The sequence below is a fragment of the Saccopteryx leptura genome, chromosome 1 (assembly GCF_036850995.1).
Source record: "Saccopteryx leptura isolate mSacLep1 chromosome 1, mSacLep1_pri_phased_curated, whole genome shotgun sequence".
In the NCBI taxonomy this organism is placed as follows: Eukaryota; Metazoa; Chordata; class Mammalia; order Chiroptera; family Emballonuridae; genus Saccopteryx; species Saccopteryx leptura.
In genome coordinates, this window is record NC_089503.1 from 50436631 (window position 1) to 50462930 (window position 26300).

A 26300-nucleotide genomic window follows, 5' to 3' on the forward strand; every position below is an offset into this window, starting at 1 on the left:
TGAATAAATAACTTTTTTAATTAAAAAGTGAGCCTGGCCAGGTGGTAGCACAGTAGATAGAGCGTCGGACTGGGATGCAGAAGACTCAGTTTCGAAACCCCAAGGTCACCAGTTTGAACGCAGGCTCATCTGGTTTGAGCACAGCTTCATCTGGTTTGAGCTTGAACCCAAGGTCGCTGGCTTGAGCAAGGGGTCACTCGCTCTGCTGTAGCCTCCCCCCCCCCCTCGTCAAGGCACATATGAAAAAGCAATCAATGAACAACTAAGGTGCCGCAATGAAGAACTGATGCTTCTCATCTCTCTTCCTTCCTGTCTGTCTGTCCCTATCTGTCCCTCTCTGTCTCTCTCTGTCTCTGTCACACACACAAAAAAAATTTCAAAGTGAGAGACAACTCTATAATAGAGAAATTACGTAGTTCAGTTTAGTAGCATACTCTTCTCTGAAGACATCCATAGTGTACACTCAAGGTAATGACAAAGATCACAATTCTGAGGTTACCTCAACTACCCCATCTTCTGACCACTCTGTCCCCCTTATGGTCCCTATAATACGGCTTCTAGTCCTATCAATCTTGTGAAACTGCTTTTTCAAAAGGCTTCTGTGACAGACACAGAGATGAACCACTCAGATCCCTTCTCACGAAAGGAACTTCAGCTCCGCTACCAGGACTGCGGGGTAGCTAGTAGCATCTTCAGGGTCCACCTCAGCCAGTGACTGAGCAAAGTGATGGTATCACCTCTCCCCAGCATGGGAGTCCTCTAACAGGCCATCTTTGTTCCAGTGCTCCCACTTCTGTCAAGTTCATATTGTGGTGTGACAGCTTTTTCCACTCCTGCTTCCTCCCTCTTTTTTTCCATAGGTATTTCTCCCCAGTCACCCTTTGGTACCCCCAACACTGTCTCAGCACCTGCTTCCTGGAGCACCCAAGTCTCCAGCACTTCACAACCTGGATCATCCCCTCGCCTTAGCATATTTTTGGTCCCACGGCACACTATTTCTTAGTTCCCCTCCTTCTCTACCAAGGTGCCTTTATGGGGCCACCTCCCTCACTCCTCATCCTCCCAGTCTGGACATTTCCCAAAGCTTAATTTTCGAGCTCTGAGTTCTTTCTCCTTATTCTCTTCTTTAAAAATGTGCTTTTATTCTGACAATGTTAAGTCACTTCTATTCTAATGACTTCCAGAAATCTTTCTGGTTTTAACCAATCAACTGAGCTCTGGTTTATATCACTTATATAAGAGATTTCTATGCTAAATTTGCTTCACATCCACAAAACTCAAACAAGAACTCATCACCTTTCTCCCCAAAACGGGTTTCCCACCTGACTCTGACTTTGGTACCACCATTCCCTTAACCACAAAACTATGGACTCTCCTCTTCTTGTACTTCTTTTACTTCTAGTTTGTCTCATTTCCAGATCTAAGTCATCCCTCCCCCCTCCCCCCACCCCCACACCAGCTCCTTTCCCGGCCCACAGTGGCAGGTTTCATTCTCCCTCCTGAAGCCCTAGCAACGAGTTGCTGAAGAGCAACTACTCACCAGGATACGACCATGGTAAACACACCAACCTAAACAAGTTTAAATTAGAAGCCTAAACCTTGAAGATCTCATGCTCTATCCCAGCGGTTCTCAACCTGTGGGTCGCGACCCCGGCGGGGGTCGAACGACCAAAACACCGGGGTCACCTAAAGCCATCGGAAAATACATATTTATTATACAATACATTTCCGATGGCTTTTGGCGACCCCGGTGTTTTGGTCGTTGGACCCCCGCCGGGGTCACGACCCACAGGTTGAGAACCGCTGCTCTATCCACATTTTATCAATGAGGAAACTGGAGCTCAGCATGGAGAAATGACTTCCTCTAGTCACTCACATCTCCTGACTCTCCAACCAGGGCTCTCTCTCCTGATGCTTTCTTTCTGTTCCTCCAAAAGATTTACTTTCCAACTCTTTCATCATAAATGCTCTTACAGAGCAGTTTCACACATCCCTTAAGGTCAGTGACAGATGTCTCTTCTAGAAGCATTCTCTGAGCTAACTCCTCTAATCCTCACCGCAAATTAGGTAGGTCCCCTTCCTCCGCGTTCCCCAGCACTGTGTACTTTCTTTATCTCACTAGTTTGCTGGTCTGTATCACTCAAAAGACTTCAAGCTCTATAAGGGTAGAAAGAACACCTGTTCTGAGTCCCACTGCCACCATCCCAGTCCAGCACTCATCAACATACTCTTCAGCTTTCCTCGCAGCCCCCCAGCTGGTCTCCCTACCTCCAGCTTTTCGTCTCTAATCATCACACCCGCATCACCAAAATAATCTCAAAACTCTACTTTTGTCATATATCTACCCAAAAGTTGTATTAACTTCCCCTCTTTACCGGATCAGTTCTGAACTACTCATTCTAACACAGTCAGTCAGCAAATATATATTAACCATCTAGTCTGTACAAGAACAAAAACATGTAAAAGGTAACTCTAGCTCTCTTTAAGTCCTAATTTTCCACTACGCCTCAAAACAAACATTCTATACCTGCAGTGTTTCCTTACTGCTTACAGACACTCCAGGTCTGGCTCTTGCTCTTATCCACAAAGACACCACCATACTGCCATCTTTCCGTGACTATACCAGACCAGAGATCTGTCCCGTTCCCTCCGGAAACAGCTGATGTTCTATCTCTTCCACGAAACTTTCTTTGTCTACAGCTGCCTGCATTTCTTTCTCTACTTCCTTTGAACTTCTATAGCAACTCTGTATATTGCATTATATAGAAATATAATGCAAACCACATATGAAATTAAATTTTTTAAACAGCCACATTTTTAAAAAGGAAACAGGAAAAATTAATTTTAATAATGTATATCCAGCCCTGGCTGGATAGCTCAGCTGACTGGAGCATCATCCTGAAGCACAGAGGTTGCCGGTTCGATTCCCGGTCAGGACATGTACAGAAACAGATCAATGTTCTATTTCTCTCTTGCCCATGCGTCCTTCCTCTCTCTCTAAAATCAATAAAATAAACATTTAAAAAATAAAAAAATATATATATATATCCAAAATATTACAACTTCAACATGTAATCAATATTTTTAAATTACTGAATAGATTTCTTACATTCTTTTCTGTACTAAAAGTCAGTAGGTACTCTCCCTCCTGGGAGCATGCACCCCGCCTTTCTCCCCTCTCTTCCCCTCTGCTTCCCCTAAAGATGTGAATCTCCTAAACGCTAGGGGACCCCACGTGACTAGCAACCAGGGGAGCAGCGGGCAGCAGCAGCTCATACCAGGCCAACCCCCTGAACCTGTCTCCAAGGCCGCTTTTCTCTGACTTCCCAGTGCAGGCTCATTCTTTCCCGTAGGTTTCTAGAGAGCCAGACAGCCCGGCCTGGGCTCTTCCCTGTTGCTGCTTCTGCTCTAGGCCCTTCCTTGTTCCACTGTCCCCAGCTTTAATAAACTTACTCCAAACTCAATAAATAAATAAATGTCTCTAAAATCCAGTGTGTACTTTATATTTATAGCACTATCTCAATTCAGCCTAGCCACTTTTCAATGCTTAATAGCCAAACGTGGCTAATGGGCTAGCGTGTTCTCTGCACTCATTTTCTACATTCTCTAGAACTTGCTTCTTATTGGAGTCATTTCATGTATTATCATTCTTAACTAAACCACACACTCCTAAAGGTAAGGGTATATATTTACCTCTTCCCCAGAGTCCCTAACAAAAGGTTCTCAGTAGCTTTACACCTTCAAATTCATGTTTTATAGATCCGTTTTCTTCAACATTATTGTTTGATGGGAAAACAGATGGCCAGTAAATATTCTGTTGTCACACATGAAGGCTGTGAGTTCCACTTATACAAGCATGCATGTTGTTAAATGTCTTCCATTCCCATCTAACAGATAATCTTAAAACACAAGAAGCAAAAAAAATACCCCGAAGTCACCCAGGTAAAGAACCTCAGAATTCCAATCTAGTTCTATCTACTAACAGTCTGGGGCCTCATTACCTAAATCATCACTGAAGAAAGTCACAGGGAGTTAAATAAACTAGCCACCAGTTCCTGCTCTCAACTCCAAATTAACAGCCATCTGGCCAAGATAACCATCATCCTGTGATCTGAAAGAAATGACGGGGAAGTGCCGCCTAACAAGGCAGAGAGTGGTCCATCCTCCCAGCCCTGTCTTCTGGTGAAATACACTGTAATACCTTTAACCATCTGGCCAGTTGTCCACTGAGCAGAACAACTTTTATCCTAACTGGTATCACTTCTTCTGGCTGGTAACCCATGCCTACATATACCACTCTCCTGACCCAACCCAACATAGACAGAAAGCTAATTATTCCTAAAGAACTAAAAGGTATACAAGACATAGGAGAGTTCTAAGATGAAAAAATTAATTCTTCCAGCAGTGCAGCAATCTCTCCCTAGTCACTAGCTCACCTTGTGTGAAATTCAAGTATGTGCAGATTTACTCTTAAACACCTTTCCACAATTAATTAACTGCTGAGAATTACAGTTTCAAGTAGACACTGAATTTGAGGGGGGGAAAAAAAAAGGAAGCAACCTGAAGGTAGGATGGGAAGAAAAAAAATAAAGCAGAAAGCAGAGCAAAAAAATAGATTTATGAAACGAAGCCTCGGAGAAGACGAAGAAAGCTAAGGAAAAGGACCGCCTTAGACTTCCGTTGTAGGAAGGAACAGGGACACAGGTAAGAGGGACTGAGGAGGCAAGCTGGAGGACACTGAGTGCCCCTGTGCTCATCACCACGCAGGGGCCTGGAGTCACCCTCCTGCTGAGAGGGGATGAGAAGCCCTCCTCAGTGAGGGCAGAGAGTAAGTGAGAAAAGGTCAAACAAAGCCTCTTTCATCTCTAGCTGCCACTTACCATGTACCTCTGGGACTGTGGTGAGACCCCAAAGGAAATACAAAATGGGGATCAGGAAGATTAAGAGCTCTGAGTCATAAGATTAGGAACGGGCTGGTTGGTGAGATAGAGGGCCCCACACACAAAAAAAGCACAGCACTGTTTGTACATTATCTTCAATAAAGCAAAAGTGTACATGTATTTCAAAAAAACAATCATTTCCAAGCTATCCCACGTAAAGTTTCTAGCAAGTAAAGAATGGAGAAAGGAAATAACCCAGAATCCATTATTCCCATTTAAAAAATGTCTCATATGCTCTTCACTTGCAGAGCTCTCTTCTGTTTTATTTTGGTGAAATATAAAAAATATATATTTTTACAAAGACTTTTACAGGCTTACCCATGACTGCAATCCCCTAACCCCATTTTTTTTAATTAGATTTTTAATTTCTCAGCAGAAATAACTTTTACTGCAGGGGTTAACAGAAACGAAATCACTAAAGCTTAGGGAAGGAATACTACACATGCCAAGTTCACAAGAATTACCCATATCTTTTACATTGTGTTTCACACAATAAAAGCCCTTTACTGCTACTTGCTTCCTTTACATTTTCAACTGACCACTGGCCTGGCTCACTTACTTTTTGAACTAGCAAGATGAAAATTTTTTGATGCTGAATACCTACATGAGAACAGAACACAGACATTATTCACAAGACACGTAAGTCAACTGCAAGGCAAAGAATAAAAAAATTTAGTTGAAAATCTATCATTGAGAAATGAATAAAGATTCAAACTACCCATGTTGTTCCTTAAAAAGTTTTTTTTTTTGTCATTTAGATCCTCACTAGTTGTAAGTCCTTTTCAAAAGGGCAAAACAAAACAAAACCCTAAGTTTCTAAAAACCACAGGAGAGCCAATAAGCTTATTTCAAGCCGTTTCCAGCACTGACATGTAATTCACACTGCAACCACAACTGCAAAGTAAAGCTATAATAGAAGTTGCAAAAATATCTCCAAATTTTGCTATATTTAAGAGGACAGCACTTACTATAACGAGAGTATTAATTTTAAGGTACATTTTGATCTCTGGAAAAAACACAAGAAACTAGTAATAATGGTCACCTCCAGGGCAGAGAACTAGTAGGGCCTGGTGTTAGAGGAAACTTTTCACTTTTGTGAATGTCCTTTTGAACTGAACGGTTTTTACACATGCAGATATATGAACTATTTAAAAAGTTTCTTTTAGCCCTGGCCGGTTGGCTCAGTGGTAGAGCGTCGGTCTGGCGTGCAGAAGTCCCGGGTTCGATTCCCGGCCAGGGCACACAGGAGAAGCGCCCATCTGCTTCTCCACCCCTCCCCCTCTCCTTCCTCTGTCTCTCTCTTCCCCTCCCGCAGCCGAGGCTCCATTGGAGCAAAGATGGCCCGGGCGCTGGGGATGGCTCCTTGGCCTCTGCCCCAGGCACTAGAGTGGCTCTGGTCGCGGCAGAGAGACGCCCCCTGGTGGTCGTGCCGGGTGGATCCCGGTTGGGCGCATGCGGGAGTCTGTCTGACTGTCTCTCCTCAAGTTTCTTTTAGATGTACGTTTAAAAATAAATAGCCTTTATTTTTTATCTCCTTGGAATTTGCAAGGCTTTCTAATTCACACTGGAGCTCCTTCAACAAGACCACTAAAATTCTAAATAATGGGAAGATCAAATTAAACATCAGTGAAGAAAATAATTACTGCCTCTATTTCAAAAAATATGCCCTATACCTATTTCCATTATGATTTCTGCAAATTTACACCATAAAAGTAATGTTATCTATTTCAGATGGTATATTAATAAGGTTTCCAAAAATATGGAATCCATACAGAAGTCCCTCAGTATATATGTCTGTGTATACACACACACACACACACACACACACACACACACACACACAAGAAAGGTACAAACACCAAAACCAAACCAAGGAAAATGTTGATTAAAAATTTTTTTTAACCCGTGGACCACCAGCCACTTAAGTCTCTTCACAGGCATTTGTTGCCACTGGGGACTACAACGGACATGTTGATCTGGGTGTTCAGTATCAAAGGAATTAGCCACTGCCAACTGTGGGGCCATAATCCTGGCCAAGCTCTCTATTGTCCCTGTGAGGCAGCCAGGGTACTGGTAGAACAAGATCAGCAAGGCCCACACCTGTCCCTAGCAAGGTGACAGGCCGCTGTGGCTCTGTGCTGGTGCCCCTCATCCCCATCCCCAGAGGCACTGGCGTCGTCTCAGCCCCTGTGCCCAAGAAATTGCTGCTGGTGGCCAGTATCGACGACGACTGTACCTCAGCCAGAGGCCGCACTGCCACCCTGGCAACTTCACCAAGGCCCCCTTTGATGCCATCTTTCAGACTCACAGCTACCTCACCTCTGACCTCTAGAAAGAGGCTGTGTTCACCAAGCCTCCCTATCAGGAATTCGCTGACCATCCTGTAAAGACCCACACCTGAATTTTTGTGCAGAGGACCCAGGCTGCTGCTGTGGCCATCACGTAATTTTATATAAGAAAAATAAAGTGAATTAAGCCTGTTAAAAAAAATTTTTTCTAACATTAAACTCAATGATATTTACTCAGCTACTTATATAGATACCTAGGCACCTTTCTACAGATATTTTTTAAAGTCCCCATCAATCTCTCTTAGTAGTTTTTAATACTCCCATAAAGTACCAAAATTGCATTCAAAACAGATAATACAGTTTGTTCTAAGGAAGGCTAGCATCAATTCAAGTTTTTTTTTCTTTTTCTTTTTTTTCTTTTTTTTTTTTTTTCTTTCTGAAGCTGGAAACGGGGAGAGACAGTCAGACTCCAGCATGCACCTGGCCAGGATCCACCCGGCACGCCCACCAGGGGCAACGCTCTGCCCACCAGGGGGCGATGCTCTGCCCCTCTGGGGCGTCGCTCTGCCGCGACCAGAGCCACTCTAGTGCCTGGGGCAGAGGCCAAGGAGCCATCCCCAGCGCCCGGGCCATCTTTTGCTCCAATGGAGCCTTGGCTGCGGGAGGGGAAGAGAGAGACAGAGAGGAAGGAGGGGGTGGGGGGTGGAGAAGCAAATGGGCGCTTCTCCTATGTGCCCTGGCCGGGAATCGAACCCGGGTCCCCTGCACGCCAGGCCGACGCTCTACCGCTGAGCCAACCGGCCAGGGCCCAATTCAAGTTTTAAAGCATGTAGAGAATGTGTTTCTGTAGGTGTCCTTCCCCACCATTATTAGCCTATTGCTATCTACTTCAGCAGCTGTGAAAACTAGATCTCTCCACATTTAGAAAAAGCTTAACTTAACACAATAACTTAGTTTAGTGTCTATCTCTCTCTCTCTCTCTCTCTCTCTGCATTCCAGCCTAAAAATTAGACTAACACCAAATCCACATGACAATAAAAGAAGGAGCTGCCTTCAACTACACAACTGCAAATTAAGCTAGCCAGAATGCCACAGCTGGAGCCACAGAGACAGAGGTCCCCTGCAGAGGGTGCACAGATTGCCAGGAAAAAGCCCAAGGAAATCACAGGAAAGGCAAGAGGAAGAGGCAGAAAGAATCAAGGTAATGAAAGCAAGACAGCAGTGGTTCCCTTATTTTTGGTGGGGGAGGGTAAAGTACTTTAATAAAGATCAAGCAGGGGCCCTGGCTTGTTGGCTCAGTGGTAGAGCGTCGGCCCAGCGTGTGGATGTCCCAGGTTTGATTTCTGGTGAGGGCACACAGGAGAAGCACCCATCTGCTTCTCCACCTCTCCCCCCGCACACACTTCTCTTTCTCTCTCTCTCTCTCTCTCTCTCTCTCTCTCTCTCTCTTTCTCTTCCCTTACTGCAGCCATGGCTCGATTGGAATGAGTTGGCCCTGGGTGCTGAGGATGGCTCTATGGCCGCCACCTCAGGCACTAAGAAGAGCTCGGTTGCTGAGCAAAGGAGCAGCGCCCCAGATGGGCAGAGAAAACATCACTCCCTAGTGGGCTTGCCAGGTGGATCCTGGTTGGGGCACATGCAGGAGTCTGTCTCTGCCTCCCCTCCTCTCACTGAATAAAAAAAAAAAAAAGAAGAAGAGAGAGAACTTGCCTCTGGTCAAGGCACATATGAGAAGCAACTACAAGTTGATGCTTCTTGTTCCTTCCCTCCTCCGCCCTTTCTCTCTTTCTCCTCTCTCTAAAAAATCAATCAATAAAATCTTTTAAAAATAAAAATAGCCTGACCAAGCAGTTGCGTGCAGTGGATAGCCCATCAGCCTGGGACACTGAAGACTCAGGTTCAAAATCCCAATGACCCATCGTTGCTGGCATGAGCCCAAAGGTCACTGGCTTGAAATCCAAGGCTGCTGGCTTGAGCCCAAGGTCGTTGGCTTAAGCCCAAGGTCACTGGCTTGAGCAAGGGGTCATTGGCTCAGCTGGAGCTGCTCCCCCCCACCCATGAGGTACATATGAGAAAGTAATAAACAACTAAGGTGCCACAACTATGAGTTGATGCTTCTCATCTCTCTCCCTTCCTGTCTGTCCCTATCTATCCCTTTCTCTCACACACACACACACACACAAATAATGAAAGTAAATAATAAATTAACTCTCACTGATAAGAGACCCTGTCTTCCTTCAAAATCCATTCTCCCTCAGCTCCAATGATGCCCACAAGTGTTTTCACCTCTCATCTCTGGTCCCCTAGCTTCTATCCTTCCTCTCACCACGTATGGTAGCTATTGCCCAAGGAGAGTGATGAATTTCCTCTCTCCTTTTCCCAAGTTTCAACTACCAGATCCTGAACTGACAGCCCCACACTTCCCAACATCATCTCCATCTAAACATCCATCCAAGATTTCAAAAACAAAACAAAACTCTACATGTTCAAACTATAGTTTCAAAAGAAACTATAGTTTCTTTTCGAAACAGTTCCTTCTCATAATTTTTATGTTTCTATTAAAAACCACTAATACCCATTGATCATCCATAGTTGAAACTGGAGACATTTTTGACACTTGTCTTTTCCATTTCTCTTCACACCCAATCATGGGTTCAGGCCTCTGAACACCAAAGTTCCTTCCCTACGATCTCCCCATTGTCCATCCTCACCACCTCTAACCCCATTACCTCTCATCTGGGCTACTGCAGTAGTTTCCTAATTCCAATCAGCCCAATCCATTCCAACCCAGCACATATGTTACTGCCCAAATCACTTTCTCAAGTACAACACTGATCATGGGTGGCTCATCACCTCGAACAAACTTGAAGGCCCTATGTCATCTACCTGACTAGCCTGGCACTCAAAGCCATTAACCCCGATCTATTTTTACAAGTTTATCACCAGCAATAACTCTCTCTTATACATACACACAAACACACAAACCACTGATACTCTACACTCCAATCAAAGTAAGTTACATAGAAGTCCCCATAAATGCCTGATTAATTCCTGTCTGCTTCAACAGTTCACAGGGACGCCTTACAGCAGTCAATAAATATCCATTGAATGGAAAAAAGAATAGAATGGGCTTAATCCTCCCCATTACTACATATCCTAGAGTTCTCTGCCTCCCCTCCTCTCACTGAATTTAAAAAAAAGGAGAGAGAACTTGCCTCTCATCAAAGGCACATATGAGAAGCAACTACTACAAGTTGATGCTTCCTGCTCCTCCTAGCATTCTTCAGAGTTCATTTCAAAGTTTTTTCATGAAGTAATCCCACCAGTAAAAAGTAATTGCCTCTTTCTCTAAAATATCATGGCCCCTTATCTTCTGTCACACTCAACATCTTCTATCCAATATTATTTCTGTATTTCTCTCTACAACCAGACTTTATATTTGTTATTTAATGATTTTAGAGGGAGGGAGAAACATTGATTTGTTATTCCACTTATTCATACATTTATTGATTCTTGTATGTGGCCTGACTGGGGATCAAACCCACAACCTTGGAGTATTAGGACAATGCTCCAACCAACTGAGCTACCTGGCCAGGACTTACTTTCTTTTCTTTTCTTTCTTTTCTTTTCTTTTTTTTTTTCTCTTTTCTTTTCTTTTTTCTTTTCTTTTCTTTTCTTTCTTTCTTTCTTTCTCTCTCTCTCTCTCTCTCTCTCTCTCTCTCTCTCTTTCCTTCCTTCCTTCCTCCCTCCATCCCTCCCTCCCTCCTTCCCTTTCTTTTCTTTTCTTTTCTTCTCTTTTCTCTTTCTTTCTTTCTTTTTCTTTCTCTTTCTCTCTCTCTATCTTTTTCTTTCTCTCTCTCTCTCTCTCTCTTTCTCTCCCTCTCTCTCTCTCTCTCCTTCCCTCCTTCCCTCCCTCCCTCCCTTCCATGCTTCCTTTCTTCTTTGGGGGGGGGGGGGGGACAGACAGGAAGGGAGAGAGATGAGAAGCATCACCTAGTCACTGTGGCACTTTAGCTGTTCACTGATTGTTTTTCATATGTAGCTTGACCAGGAGGCTGCAGCCAACCCAGTGGCCCTTTGCTTAAGCCAGAGACCTTGGATTCAAGCCAGTGACCTTGAGCTTCAAACCAGCGACCTTTGGGCTCAAGCCAGTAACCATGGGTCATGTCTATGATCCCATGCTCAAGCCAGTGACCCTGTGCTCACGCTCAAGCTGGTGAGCCCTGGCTCAAGCCAGATGAGCTAGCACTCAAGCCGGTGACCTCAGGGTTTCGAAACTGGGTCAGCATCCCAGGTTGACACTCTATCCACTGCACTACTACCTGGTTGGGATCAGACTTTATATTTCTTAAAGACAGGGTAACTGTCTTAGAGCTATCTAGCTCAATATCTATCTATACCTATATGTAAATAGATATAGAACTATATCTACCTATACCTATAAATATCTATTTATCTATACCTATACATATAGAGCTAGACAGATATAGAGAGAGAGCCTTCTCTAATGGTTGATCACTCTCTTTATTTGCCTACCAAAATTTAAACTCTTTGAAAGCAAAAATTCTTATTTGGTTCTTTATCCTCCATCTTTACTATTCGCAATGAGCACATTAAGTGTTCATTATGTAATTAGTGTGACTGCATCCATTTGTTTTATCAAAAATAATGAAGGTAGCCTTGGCCTGGTAGCTCAGTTAGTTAGAGCATCCTCCTGATACACCAGGTTATGGGTTTGATCCCTGGTCAGGGCACATACAAGAATCAACCAATGAATGCATAAATAAAGGAACAACAAATTGGTGTTTTTCTCTCTCTTTCACTCTCTCTCTTCCTCTCTCTCTCTAAAATCAATAAATTAAAAAAGAGAGAGACCCTTTTTTTAATTGTGAAGTTCATCAAAAAGCTGTGTCAAAATATTTTAGAATACCCATAGTTTTCCAAAGTAATAAATTTTAAAACCTCATTTTGCATATGTAATTTTTAGTCTGCTATTTAATAAAACAATTACAATAGTCCTGTGATTGGAGGATGTGTTCAAGGACCCCCAGTGGATGCCAAAAACCACAAATAGTACCGAACCCTACATACTCTGTTTTCTCCTATACATACATACCGTGATAAAATTTAATTTGACCCTGGCCAGTTGGCTTAGCAGTAGAGTGTCGGCCCGGTGTATGGAAGTCCCGGGCTCAATTCCCAGTCAGAGCACACAGGAGAAGCGCCCATCTGCTTCTCCACCCTTCCCCCTCTTCTTCCTATCTCTCTCTTCCCCTCTTGCAGCCAAGACTCCACTGGAGCAAAGCTGGTCCGGGTGCTGAGGACAGCTAATGGCCTCTGCCTCAGGCACTATAATGGCTCCGGCCACAAGGGAGCAATGCCTCAGATGGACAGAGCATCCCCCCCTGGTTGGCTTGCCAGGTAGATCCCAGTCGGGCGTATGCAAGAGTCTGTCTGACTGCCTCCCCTCTTCTAACTTCAGAAAAAATAATAAATAATAAATTTAATTTATAAAGTAGGCATATTAAGAGATTAATAATAACTAATGATAAAATAGAACAACTTTAATAAAACCATAATAAAAGTTATGTGAATGTGATCTCTCTCTCAATAACTGATGTGATTGCTGAGAGGGCTACTAACAGGTGGCTAGTTTATATAGCACGGCTGTGCTAGACAAACAGAAGATTCATGCCCAGGGCAGGACTGGGCTGGATGGTGGCAGGGAGGAACAACACTGCACCAGGTCTCATCATAGTACTCAGAATGGCAAGCAACTTAAAATTTATGAATTGTATTTTTTTCTAGAAGTTTTCATTTACTATTTTTGGACAATAGCTGACTGTTGGTAATTGAAACCATGGAAAGCGAAAAACCAGAGAGAGCAAAACTATGGATAATGGGGCGGGGGGCTATTGTATACTTCCTCCCAGGAGATATTAACTCTTAAGAGCCTACAAATACTAATTTTTTTTTCAAATACTAATCATTTTATGGTATTATCATGGTGCCCTACACAGAGCAAACACACAAACGATTGTTGTATTAGCAAATGAATGAATGAACAAATTATGGCAAATCCTTATGCCTAGCCAAGAGATCAATGAACATCAAACTTCAGAGTCAAAACAAAAGATAAAGACCTAAATAGAAGGATTTTTCTTTAATATGTTCAATTCCAGAAACACTGGCAAAAATGAACAGAATTGAATCAATCCCAAAAATCTCTGTTAAATAGAAAGAGAGAGACAAAATACAACTGCACAGTTGCATTATCAGCATCTTGTGGGTGAATGCTATGAACTGGGATTTTAATAACTTCCTGCCAAGCCCATAGCCAAGAATCATCTGAACACATTTCCTACTAGCAGCCACAAGGACAATTTTGAATGGAGTTTAACAAAAGTAATAGAGAGCATCTCATTTATGCAACCAGTTGGAAGAGAAAAAAAAATGAAAAAATACTGGCTCATAAGTTTGAAAACCTGGGTTCTAGATTTAAATATTATTTAACAATTGTGACTTTGGACAAGTTACCAAACATCTCAGAAGCGTCATCTTTCATATCTATAATATTAAGATATAATCTTAGAGTATCTGAAAGAAAAAAAACATTATTCTTGCTTTGAGATTAAAATAAAAATGATGGCTGAAAATTTTTAACACTGTTTAATGGCGGTTTCAACGTATAAAAATTTTCTTTAATTTATTGATTTTTTTAAAGAGAAAGAGAAACATCAATTTGTTGTTACACTTATTTATGCATTTATTGGTTAATTCTTTCTTTTAAAGATTTTATTTACTGATTTTACAGGGAGAGCAGAAAGAGGGAGGGACAGGGAGTGAGAAGTATCAACTCATAGTTACTTCACTTTAGTTACTCAGTGTTTATTGTAGTTAGTGCTTGTCGTATGTGTCTTGACCTAGCAAGCCCATTGTTTCCAACCAGCAACCTCAGCGTTTCAGGTCAACGCTTTATTAACTGTGTTACCACAAGCTAGGCCATTGGTTAATTCTTGCATGTGCCCTGTCCAGGGATCAAATCCACAACCTTGGCATATCAGGACAATGCTCTAACCAACTGAGCTACCTGGCCAGAGCTCAATGTATAAAAATTAATTAATATGACAGGCAAAAAATAAAGGAGGTAAAATTACCTATGTGGTGATAAGGTTTCTACCTTCCTCTTAAAGTAGTAAAATATTAATCCTAAATAGACTGTGAATGAAGTCAGGTACATGTATTATAACCCCTAGAGCAATCATTAAAAAACTATACAAATAAAAGCCCTGGCTGAATAACTCGATTGGTTAGAGCATCATCCCGAAGTGCAGAGGTTGCCGGTTCTATCCCTGGTCAGGACCTATACAGGAACAGCTCCATATTCCTGTCTCTCTCTCTCCCTCCCTTCCTCTCTTGCTGAAATCAATAAATAATTTTTTTTAAAACTATACAAATAAATATGGTAAAAAACAACAACTCAGTATTAAAATGGACACTAAAATACAGTTAAATAATCTAAAAGGGGGAGGGAAAGGAGAAAACAGAGGGGGAAAAAAAAGATAAAACAAACAGAAACCAATAAAAAATAGTAGCCCTAAATCTAACCATATCAATAGTTACATTAAATGTAAATGATCTAAACACCAATTAAAAGACAGAGATTGTCCAAAGAGATTAAAAAACAAGATCAAACTATATAGCAGTGGTCCCCAACCTTTTTTTGGGCCACGGACCGGTTTAATGTCAGAAAATATTTTCACGGACCGGCCTTTAGGGTGGGACTGATAAATGCACAAAATAAAATTATGTGACCGGCGTAAAAACTGTGGTATTTTTAAATATAATTGTCGAATTTACAAGACAAGCGTCAAGAGTGAGTCTTAGACGGATGTAACAGAGGGAATCTGGTCATTTTTTAAAAATAAAACATCGTTCAGACTTAAATATAAATAAAACGGAAATAATGTAAGTTATTTATTCTTTCTCTGCGGACCGGTACCAAATGGCCCATGGACTGGTACCGGTCTGCGGCCCAGGGGTTGGGGACCACTGCTATATAGTATCTATAAGAAACCCACTTTTGGCCCTGGCCGGTTGGCTCAGCGGTAGAGCGTCGGCCTAGCATGCGGAGGACCCGGGTTCGATTCCCGGCCAGGGCACATAGGAGAAGCGCCCATTTGCTTCTCCACCCCTCCGCCGCGCTCTCCTCTCTGTCTCTCTCTTCCCCTCCCGCAGCCAAGGCTCCATTGGAGCAAAGATGGCCCGGGCGCTGGGCATGGCTCTGTGGCCTCTGCCTCAGGCGCTAGAGTGGCTCTGGTCGCAATATGGCGACGCCCAGGATGGGCAGAGCATCGCCCCCTGGGGGGCAGAGCACCGCCCCTGGTGGGTGTGCCGGGTGGATCCCGGTCGGGCGCATGCGGGAGTCTGTCTGACTGTCTCTCCCTGTTTCCAGCTTCAGAAAAATGAAAAAGAAAAAAAAAAAAAAAAAAAAAGAAACCCACTTTTAAATACAGTAATATAGGTAAATGAAAAATAAAAACAGTAAAAAGGAAAAGGCAGCTCTATTCATGATCACCAAAAACTGAAATTAATAAATTCTTTAAGAATGTGACTGGATTAACTATGGTACATCCATTCAATGGAATATTTCTTAGCAATAAAACAATTAGTGAGCCTGACCAGTGGTCGTGCAGTGGATAGAGAGCATCAGGTCCCTGGTATGAAACCTCGAGGTTGCTGACTTAAGCACAAGCTTGCCAGTTTGAGCCCAAAGGACGCTGGCTTGAGCAAAGGGTCACTTCACGGGCTAGGTTTGCCCCTCTACCCCTGGTAAAGGCATGTATGAGAAGCAATCAATAAATAACTAAAGTGAAGCAACTACGATTTGATGCTTCTCATCTCTCTCCTCCTTCTCTCTCTCTATTGCTTATCAATTAAAAAAAAAAAAAAAAAGAATTATTGCCTGACCAGGTGGTGGGGCATAGATAGAGCATCCGCCCGGGACGCACAGGACCCAGGTTCAAAACCCTGAGGTCACCAACTTGAGCGCAAGCTCGTCTGGTTTGAGTAAGGCTCACCAGCTTGGGCCCAAGGTCGCTGGCTTGAGCAAGGGGTCACTCAGTCTGCTGTAGCCACCCCCCTTCCCCCTCAAGGCACATATGAGAAAGCAATCAATGAACAACTAAGATGCCACAACAACAAACTGATGCTTCTCATCTCTCTCCCTTCCTGTCTGTCTGTCCTTATCTGTCCCTCTTTCTGTCTCTGTCACAGAAAAAAAAAAAAAGAATTATTGATAGCCCTGGCCAAGTAACTCAGTTGGTTAAAGCAACGTCCATATACACCACGGTTGCAGGTTAGGTCTCCAGTCAGGCACATACAGGAGTCGACCAAATGAATGCAATTTGTTGTTTGGAACAACAAATTGATGTTTCTATTTCCCTCTCTCTCCCTCTATCTCTCGCCCTCTTCCTCTCTCTCTCTAAAATCAATCAATAAAAAATGGTTTCGAAAGAATTACTGATACACACAACACAGATGAATCTCCAAGGCATTATGCTAAGTAAAAGAAGCCAGTCAAAAGATTACATACTGTATGATGCCATTTATATGACACTGAAAAGAACAAAACTACAGCAACTAAGAACAGATCATTGACTGCCACAGTTGAGGGTGAGAGGCAGCAGGAGGGAGCTTTGAGAGATAACAGAACTGATGGAAACCTGATTTTGGTAGTACTTATACATATGTGTTAAAACTCAGAACCGTACACCAAAAAAGTCTATTTTACTGTATGTTCATTTAAAAAATAAAGTAAAATAAAGACTAGGTGGGTGATTTCCGTGGACCCTTCCACAGTATAATTTTATAAATGAGAAAAAGAGAAGTGCAAAAGAAACACAGGAGGAATGCTAAGTCCTACTGGCATAAAAGCCATTACTCATAAGAACCTCCTGATTACTACATGAAATATACAAAGCAAACCCAAACTTCAGAAATTCCCAGAAGAGGTTAAGAAAACCAGACATTCAGATCCAAATATGTATATTTGAAAATGCTTGTGAATGGTTCTTCTTGTCTGTTTCCATATTTTACACTTGAAAGAAGCTGCCAATTTCTCCTGGCTAAGTGCCACTTGCCCTGCTTGGGGTTACTCAATTTACAAGCATTCCTTTATTTATACCTTATACTCTCGCTTAATGACGGGATCTTTGGCAGTCTCACTAAAGACTGCAAAAGCAGTTGCCTTTTGTAGGGTGCCAGAAAGACCAGCGCTCCTTGCCTGGAAATGAAGGTTCCTGTGGGACACCACACACCCTCGCCCAGGTCCAGACCTGAAGACGCTAGGTGGGGAGCTCTTCCTCACAAGTCACAAAGCATCCTCCACCGCCAAAACCCCCAGAGGAGGACGCCGGCGGAGGCCTGGCTCTGGGGCACTTCTCCCTTCTCCGAACTGCCTGTTGCCTCGGGTGCAGCTGGCCGGTTTAGAGTAGTCCCGCTGTAGAAGGATCTGCCCAGTGACCGCGACCAAGCACCTTCTTCTCCCAGAGTAAGCGGTAACCTCTGGGGAGGTTCACTAAGGGAGCCTCCCACCACCGCCCTCTCCAAGGCTCAAACTTCTGGGGACCCCGTGCCAACAGAGACTATGCTCGAGGTTCAAAGACCCCACCCCCACCTTCCCCGGCTACCCGGGAGCCCCGAGGGGACTAAGGCACCGCACCGGCCTGAGGGCAGAGGGGAGCGCAGAGTGCCAAATCCCGGCCTCAGCCCCCTCGGCCTGGAGCAGGCCGCCGGGCAGCATTCCCGCCCGCCCCTCCCTGCAGGCACGCTCCCGCGGTCCCGCTTCCACCCTGCAGTGGAGCGCGCCCCGGGGAAGCCCGGGGCGTGGGGCCGGACGGGGGCACCCACCTTCAGCTGGGACTTGGAGACCTTGCCACTGCGGTCCAGGTCCAGAGCGGTGAAGGCGTGCCAGATGGCCTTGAGCAGCTCGTCTTTCAAGCCCACCATGACCACGGCAGTACTACCCACACTGCCCAGCCAGCCTTTGAACCTCAGCCCGTCTGACACCCCGGCCTCCACCGCCCGCCGCAGTCACCTGACCTCGCCAGGTCCGGCCCACACCAGGCTCCGCCCCCGCGCGGTCCCGCCTCCCCAGCGCCCGCCCAGGGCCGCGCGCTGGGGCGGGGGTCCCCGGTCGGTGATGGGCCTTCTGGCCCGGCTCGGGCGGTAAACAGCACGCCGCCGTCCCCGAGGGTTTCCAGGACAGCTGGGACGTTTCGGTGCTCGTGTGGCCCTCAAACAAGGGCCTCTATCCCGAGGAAGAATAGAGTCGAGAGCACCCTACCCAGTTCCAGACGGCGCCCTGCAGTGAAAAAGGGCGCCCTGGTCCTCCTGATCCAAGGACGAGGTCACTGTCTGAGGAGACTAGACAGACAAGACCCGAAAAAGTCCCCGGGCCGGGGCTCAAATGCTAGCGCAGTCCCCAAAGGGAGAGGATGTGGTGGGGGATGGGCGGCAGGGAAAGGCTTCTGAGGGAAGTTGATTCATTCATTTCACAAATTCTTGATGCCTGCTGTGTTGCAGGCTCTGGGGGCACAGACGAGGTTTAAGGTGGGTTTAGAAGTCAGAGGGTCAAGCAACCTTTTCTTTCTAGCCCTCGGCTGTTGAGGGTCAGTTTAGGAAGGGTTTGACCGGGTTATGCTGCTGCTCCTGGTGTTTCTGTGCTTGCATAAAAATCCGGGAGAATCCAGCAAATCACCCACCTATCTTACTAATCAGAATGGGTGGGCCTTTTAAAAGCTCTTATCCAAGCCAAGAGAAGAGTCCTAAGTGTTCAGTTAATATCTGTCAATGGTAACTTCAGCTCGTTGGGCTTCAAATTTTCCACATCAAATGAACATGGTTACATCAGATGTTCTGGAAAGGTTCTCCTAGTGCTTGTATCCTAGGACAATAACTACTGCTGGATAATTTCCAGCCTGTTTAGGTCACTAGGCACAGTGCCTCTGATCCAAAACCAAGTCTGACCAATGAGCAGAGAACAAATACCAAGAGTTTACAAAAGGAAATGATTCTCAGATAAAGTTGGGTGGTTTTTTTTCCTCTAATATGTTCCTAAATACATACATATGTACCTAATAAAAAAGGAAAAGAGCATCATAAGAAAAAGGGATTTGGAAAGAGCAGGAAAGGAAAGGGCTGCATCAATAAGCTTGGGGCCAAAGTGAACATGGGTCAGAGGGAATGGCCAGTTGAAGGGACAGAAGAAGCAAAGGGACTGTCGGTCCCTCGCTTTCCCTGCCAGAATGGAGTTTCTATCATTTTTCTTCCCCAACTGCAGCCCAAGTCTGCTAGTTAACAGGAGCACGTGACTTAACCTCTAATTTTCTTCATATTAACTCAGCTTTCCCTGGGTGCTGACAAAAAAAAGACAAACCCTCCTAATTCTCAAGGTTCAGTTTAACCACTAGATGACACTCCTTCTCTCTCAGTATCTGGAAGCCCAAATAGATATTTCAAAGCTTTTTTTTTTTTAACCACGTAACCAGAACATTCTGAACTTCCAAATTCCTACTTCTTCCACAATCCCCATTCTCATAATCCAAACCAATTTTAAAGCAGATTGATGTCATGAGAAAAGTTGTGCTTTGGAATCTAACAGATTATATTAGTTATCTATTGCTGTGTAAAGAATTACCCCCAAATTTAACAGATTTAACAGCTTTAAGCAATAGTAAACATTATCTCGTATGTTTTATGGGTCCAAAATTTAGAAGCCACTGGCTGCAGAGTTCTTGCTTGAAGTTTCTTGGGAGATGTCAGTCAGGATATGGGGCTATAGTCATCTGAAGGCTAGGCTGGTGCTGGAAAGTTCACTTCCAAGGTAATTCACCCACATGTACTTGTTCACGAAAGGCTTCATTCAGTTCCTGCCTATGTATCTGCCACAGGCTACTTGAGTAACCTTACAGCATGTCAGCAGCTAGCTTCCCTTCTCCTCCCCCCAGCAAGTGATCCTAGAAAGAGAACGATAGAAGCTGCAATGTCTTTTATGATCCAGCCTTGACTCACCACCATTTATGTAACATTCTACTAAGTGCTCAGGGCAGACCTAGTTAATGTGGGAGGGGCTTGCAAAAGAGCATGAACACCCATGGGCAAAATCATTGGGGGCATCCAGGGAGCTGGCTCCCACACAGGTGTGGAGCAGAACCCAGACTCCAACATTTGCTTATCTATGAACAAATACGAGGCTTCATTTCCTCATATATAAAATGGGTATACTAATATTTATCTTACAAAACTGCTGCGAGGCTTAAATAAAAATCTAATGCATGTGAGACACAGCATCATGTTATCTGGAAACTGCTGAGGTTTGACTGATGTGATAGTTTCATACTGTGCCAATTTAGCTACACTGGAATTTAGTCTCCCAAATTTCCCTTTCCAGTCTGGTTCTGGGAAAGGATTGGCCGCAAGAGCAATTTGTGTATGATTTGAAAGGAGCAAGTGCAGCCACCCTTGGGCTCTGATGGTTAATATAGGGTTCCAGGTGCCAGCTGCAAACTGTGAACTTGTTACTGATCTGGGGGCACACAATGCATGCAGAACAGCAGCTGGACCCTAGTTCTTCCAGCTTCCGTCACAGATTCTATTTCATCTTCTCTGAGCCCTAGGACAAGGCACATATGAGGAAAGACATCAACTTCTGCAGACTACCTGCATCACGATGTGATAGGTAGAGGTCCCATCTGTTCCCATGGGTTCCAGTTTGTCCTTGGAAATTCTAGTTTGTCTTCATTGTCCCTCAGTTCAATCCAACTTCTTTTCCTAACTGCTAGCCATGATGACCCATCAATTTGAGGGCCCCTGCTAGATGCAGAGGTAACATAGATTTCCACTGACTTCTTCACCAGCTTTCTTCGTGATCCCTGTTTAATCACTTTCCTCTCATCCTCCAGCCATCTCCTTGCAGACCTTTTTTTCCTTAGCTTCTCCTACAGTTGCGATGTCTATAATCCTTATAATAAATCCTGCACTCCACAGTGGTGCTGCTTCCCTGATCAGCTCCTAACTGATATGGACATTGGTGAAGTTAGATACAGCTGACAAAAACTATATGCTCTGTTCACTTTGGAAAATGGGTGAGCAGGAGCTTAGTATTATGAGTTGAATTGTGCCCCCCAAATTCATATGTTTAAGTCCTTACCCCAGTACCTCAGAACGAGATCTTATTTGGAGATAGAGTCTTTATAAAGTTACCGTATTTCCCCACATATAAGACTCTCCCGTGTATAAGACGCACCTTAATTTGGGGGCTTAAAATTTGAAAAAAAAATGTATTACATAAAGTTATTGAACTCAAGTTTCATTCATCATAAAATTCATACAATTCCTCATCACTATCAAAACTCCCATCCATTATCTTGTCCTCATCTGTGTCTGATGATGAATCACTGTCTTCAACAATGAATACAAAAACAAGCACAAAAAAGCGAGAAATGCAAGTAAAGTCTACAATCAGTGTACAAGATGCACCCAGTTTTTAGACCCCAAATTTTTCGGAAAAAAGGTGCATATTATACATGGGGAAATATGATAATCCAGTTAAAAGGAGGTCATTAGAATGACCTAATTCAATATGACTGGTATCTTTATAAAAGGAGAAATTTAGACAGAAAGCATGTACATAGGAAGAAAGACATGAGAACATAAAGGCAGAGGTCAAGGTGATGGATCGTCAAGCCAAGGAATACCTGCAGTTGCCAGCAAACCACCAGTAGCTAGGAGAGGGGAATGAAATGGCTTCTTCCTCACAGCTCTTAGGAGAAACCAACCTACTAACCTACCTTGATCTTGGACTTCTAGCCTCCAGATCTGTGAAACAATAAATTTCTGTTGTTTAAGCCTCCTAGCTTGGGGCTTTGTATTATGGCATCCCTAGAAAACTAATACAGTTGGATAAAAGGTGGTCCATGTTACATAATGGCAGAAAACTTGATAGCAGTGTTGCCTGAGGTAATGTTAAAATTAGAAAGGGTATCTGGATGGTTTGGTTGATGATTTCATAGTCCCAAAGTACAGATGTTGCCAGTTTGATCCCTGGTCAGGGCACATACAAGAATCAATCAATGAATACATAAACAAATGAAACAAGTCGATGTTTCTTTCTCTTTCCCTTCCTCTCTCTCTCTAAAATCAATAAATTTTTAAAAATTTTTTAATATTTTTAAAGTTTTTATTTATTCATTTGAGAGAGAGAAATCAAGAGAGAGAGAGAAGGGGGGAGGATCAGGAAGCATCAACTCTCGTATGTGCCTTGACCAGACAAGCCCGGGGTTTCGTACTGGCGACCTCAGCATTCCAGGTCGATGCTTTATCCACTGCGCCACCAGAAGTCAGGCCAAAAATAAATCTTTTAAAAGATTTTATTTATTGATTTTAGAGAGAGGAGATGAGAAAGGGTGAGGGGAGAAGCAGAAAAAATCAACTCATAGTAGTTGCTTCCTGTCTGTGCCTTGACCAGGCAAGCCCGGGGTTTCAAACAGGCAACCTCAGCATTCAAGGTTGGTGCTTTAACCACTGCTCGACCGCAGGTCAGGCAATATAAAGTTTAAAAATGTTAATTGTCAAAAACCAAGAAATTGCCTGACCAGGCGGTGGCGCAATGGACAGAGTGTCGGACTGGGATACAGAAGACCCAGGTTCGAGACCCCCTAGGTCGCCAGCTTGAGCATGGGCTCATCGGGTTTGAGCGAGGCTGACCAGCTTGAGCCCAAGGTCTCTGGCTCAAGCAAGGGGTCACTCTGTCTGCTGTAGACCCCTGGTCAAGGCACATATGAAAAATAAAATCAATGAACATCTAAGGAACTGCAGCGAAGAATTGATATTTCTCATCTCTCTCAACTTCCTGTCTGTCCCTATCTGTCCCTCTCTCTAACTCTCTCTGCCACAAAAAAAACAAAAAACAAAAACAAAAAACAAGAAATTGTTCAATTTTCAAATAGATTTTATTTATTTATTTTTCATTCAAACAGAGTTTAGAGGGACTATAAAGGAGCCAAGAATTCCTATGTTCAAAAATAAAACTTTCTAATCCAGTCTCTCCTAGTTTAAGACTCTCAAAGCATTATATGAACTAATAGCAAAGATTAAATTCAGCCTGACTAGACGGTGGCACAGAAGATAGAGCATTGGACTGGGATGTGGAGGACCTAGGTTCAAAACCCCAAGGTTGCTGGCTTGAGCGTGGGCTTATCTGGCTTGAGTGCGGGCTTTTCTGGATTGAGTGCAGGATCATCACCTTGAGCACAGGGTCGCTGGATTGAGCGTAGGATCATAGACATGACCCCATGGTCACTGGCTTGAGCCCAAAGGTCGCTGGCTTGAAGCCCAAGGTCGTAGCTTGAACCCGAGGTCTCTGGCTTGAGCAAGGAGTCACTCGCTCTGCTGTGGCCCCCCAGTCAAGGCAAGTATGAGAAAGTAATCAATGGACAGCTGAGGTGCTGCAATAAAGACTTGATGCTTCTCATTTCTCTCCCTTCCTGTCTGTCTGTCTCTGTCTCTCTCTCTGACTCTGTCAAAAAAAAACCCCAAACAAACAAACAAACAAAAAAGATTAAATTTAGCACACTTCAGGTAAAGTATGGCCTCTGGGTAAAAATTACTTCAACATTTTTTTCAGCTCAGAGGACAGATGTAACAATGAAGGGTATGCTTCATAGACACTCCCAGTTAGAGAAAAGGCTCTGACTTTTAAGATCATTATCTCAAAGTATCTTGATTCTTAGCCCGAGGATGAGAGGTGATTGTCTTAGGGAATTTTAGGATATGGCTTTTATCTAATAGAGTGAACCTAAATATGATGAACAAAGAACCCACAACAGTGTTAACAGAATTGTATCAATAGAAGCACTACCAACTTGGATGAAAATGAACAGAAATAATTCAAAATGAAAAGAAAAGCTTGGTACATCAACTTTATGTGAAAAAGAAACAAGCTGAAGCGCACTCTCCCTCTAGGGAACACACTTGTGCCTTTTCCTTCCCCCTCTCCTTCACTCTCAGGCGTGTATCTCCTAAACTCTATAGATCCATCTGCATGGTATGCAAGGGGTCACTGGCCTGGCTTGAGCCCCCCTTTCCCTCATCAAGGCACGTATGAGAAAGCAATCAGTGAACAACTAAAGTGCTGCAACTACAAGTTGATGCTTCTCATCTCTCTCCCTTCCTGTTTCTCTCTTTATTAAAAATAAAAATAAAAAACCTAAATGGAAAAAATCTTATTTAAAAAATAAAAGAAACCCAAGTGAAGGCCAGTGTGACTGGAGTGGGGAGAACAATGGCAAGAGGGTTGAGACAGGAAAGATTGGAGAGGTCAGCCTCTGAGACCTAATAAGCCAGGAACACCAGGCCTGTCGGTTAGCTCTGCAGAACTCTTATCTTCCCCAAAGTCTGAAATACCCAGTAATCAGTGGGTACAATCTGGCAGCAAGAAGCAGAAATGCTGCACGACTGTGCCTGAAGCTTGCAAATATAGGCGTGGTGTCCCCCGTGATGACCACTCAGCAGTTGATAGCATTTTATTACTGCCATTAGTCCATAGCTTTCCCGGGGACAAGAGGAAGCTTTTGGTTCCACGGGAAGTTTCACAAGCTGGTCCCAGGGTTTAAGCAGAGCCTCAGGGAGTCAGGGATGCCTGGTGTCCTCAGTGCCAGGTGAAATTGCAGTCTCCTCAAATGGCAGAAACAACAGCCCTGTCTGCTCATGGGCTTGTGTTACGGTAAGGAGTAAATAACAACTGCTGGGACAGCATAATCGCTAAAGCGCATTCAAGTGGGAGAGGCAGTGGTGATGAACAGCACCACGTGTGTATAGTCTACATAAGGCTGCAGGTGCTTGCCCTCAGGGCAGCAGATTGTAGATTGTGGATTGTCTGCCTGCTTGGGAGGGGCCATTTTTGCTATTGTTGGCCAGAGAAGGGATTTTTTCTCTTGGCCTGTTTGCTTGTCAGAGAGTGGGGGGAGGGGAGCGGTTTTTTCTGCCAGTTTGCTTGTCCACCCTTGCAAGAATCTAATGAACGGAATGGCCCATCATTTTATAGCTCCACAGTTCCTTTACCGTCTGCCAAAATCTAATGTGAACCTGCACGGCCACCGCCTTAAAACAGGAAGAAGAAAAGGAATAATCATAGAGTTCTGATGCCAACAAGGACAAAAGCCTTTCAGGCCCTGGGCGTGGGTGGTTTGTTCAAGGTATAAAAGCAGCAAAATCTGGCTTGTTGATTATAAGAAGTGACAGGGCTAACTAACTCTGAAAGCCTTTCAGGCTTCACTAGCTGAGCCCGATGTTCTACGGAAAATCTGAGTTCAGTGATCTTTCCCTGAGACCAAGGCCAGATCTACTACTGCCTTACCAAATGCATGAAAACCCATCAGCCTAACCCATGGGGAAGGCTTCACAGAGGTGGAGGTGGGGTCCTGGGTATTAGTAAAAGTTCACAGCTGTAGAAGAGAAGGAAGGCATTTCAGAAAAAGGTAGCTGCATGTACAAAAGTATGGAAGAAAGAGAGGGAGATGAAGAAGGAGGAATGTACAATGGCGTTTTGGCTGTGTGGTATTGTGATTAATAATTAAGGTGACCAATCGCCCTCCTTTAGAGAGGACAATCCTTCTTTTGTAAGTTCCGTCCTCCCTCAAAAAGTGTCCTCCTACATGTCCTCCTTTTTAATATTGGAAGACTAATCCGTAAATGTTCGTATTCAATCAATGCAGGGTCGATCCATTGTGTGTGATGTGATGTATTTGTTGTATTTGACATGACGATTCATCAAGGATCATCAGTACAGTGCCGTGAGACGCAATTATGAGACGCATGCGCTCCGCATGGGAGACCTTGAGAGAGCACGTGATATACCAACCACACAAATGGCTTTGTGTACTTCTTACTGAAACACTACATGGCAAGTACAACATCGTAGACTCACGATTATTTCTTTCTCAGTGAATATTCAATAATAGGTAAGCACAATTCACGTTTTATTAATTAATTATCTATTTAATAATTTACA

At 43.8% G+C, this 26300-nt stretch overlaps 1 protein-coding gene across 1 annotated transcript in view; it reads right to left on the reverse strand.

Annotated features, from left to right (window-relative positions):
* Positions 1-18312, reverse strand: part of SWAP70 (switching B cell complex subunit SWAP70) — a 97808-nt gene extending 79496 nt beyond the window's left edge. The window contains exon 1 of the mRNA XM_066365934.1: positions 18140-18312. Coding sequence (XP_066222031.1) covers positions 18140-18238 — 99 coding nt within the window. The 5' untranslated portion in view covers positions 18239-18312. The remainder of the gene's footprint in view (positions 1-18139) is intronic.
* Between the last annotated feature and the right edge of the window lie 7988 nt (positions 18313-26300).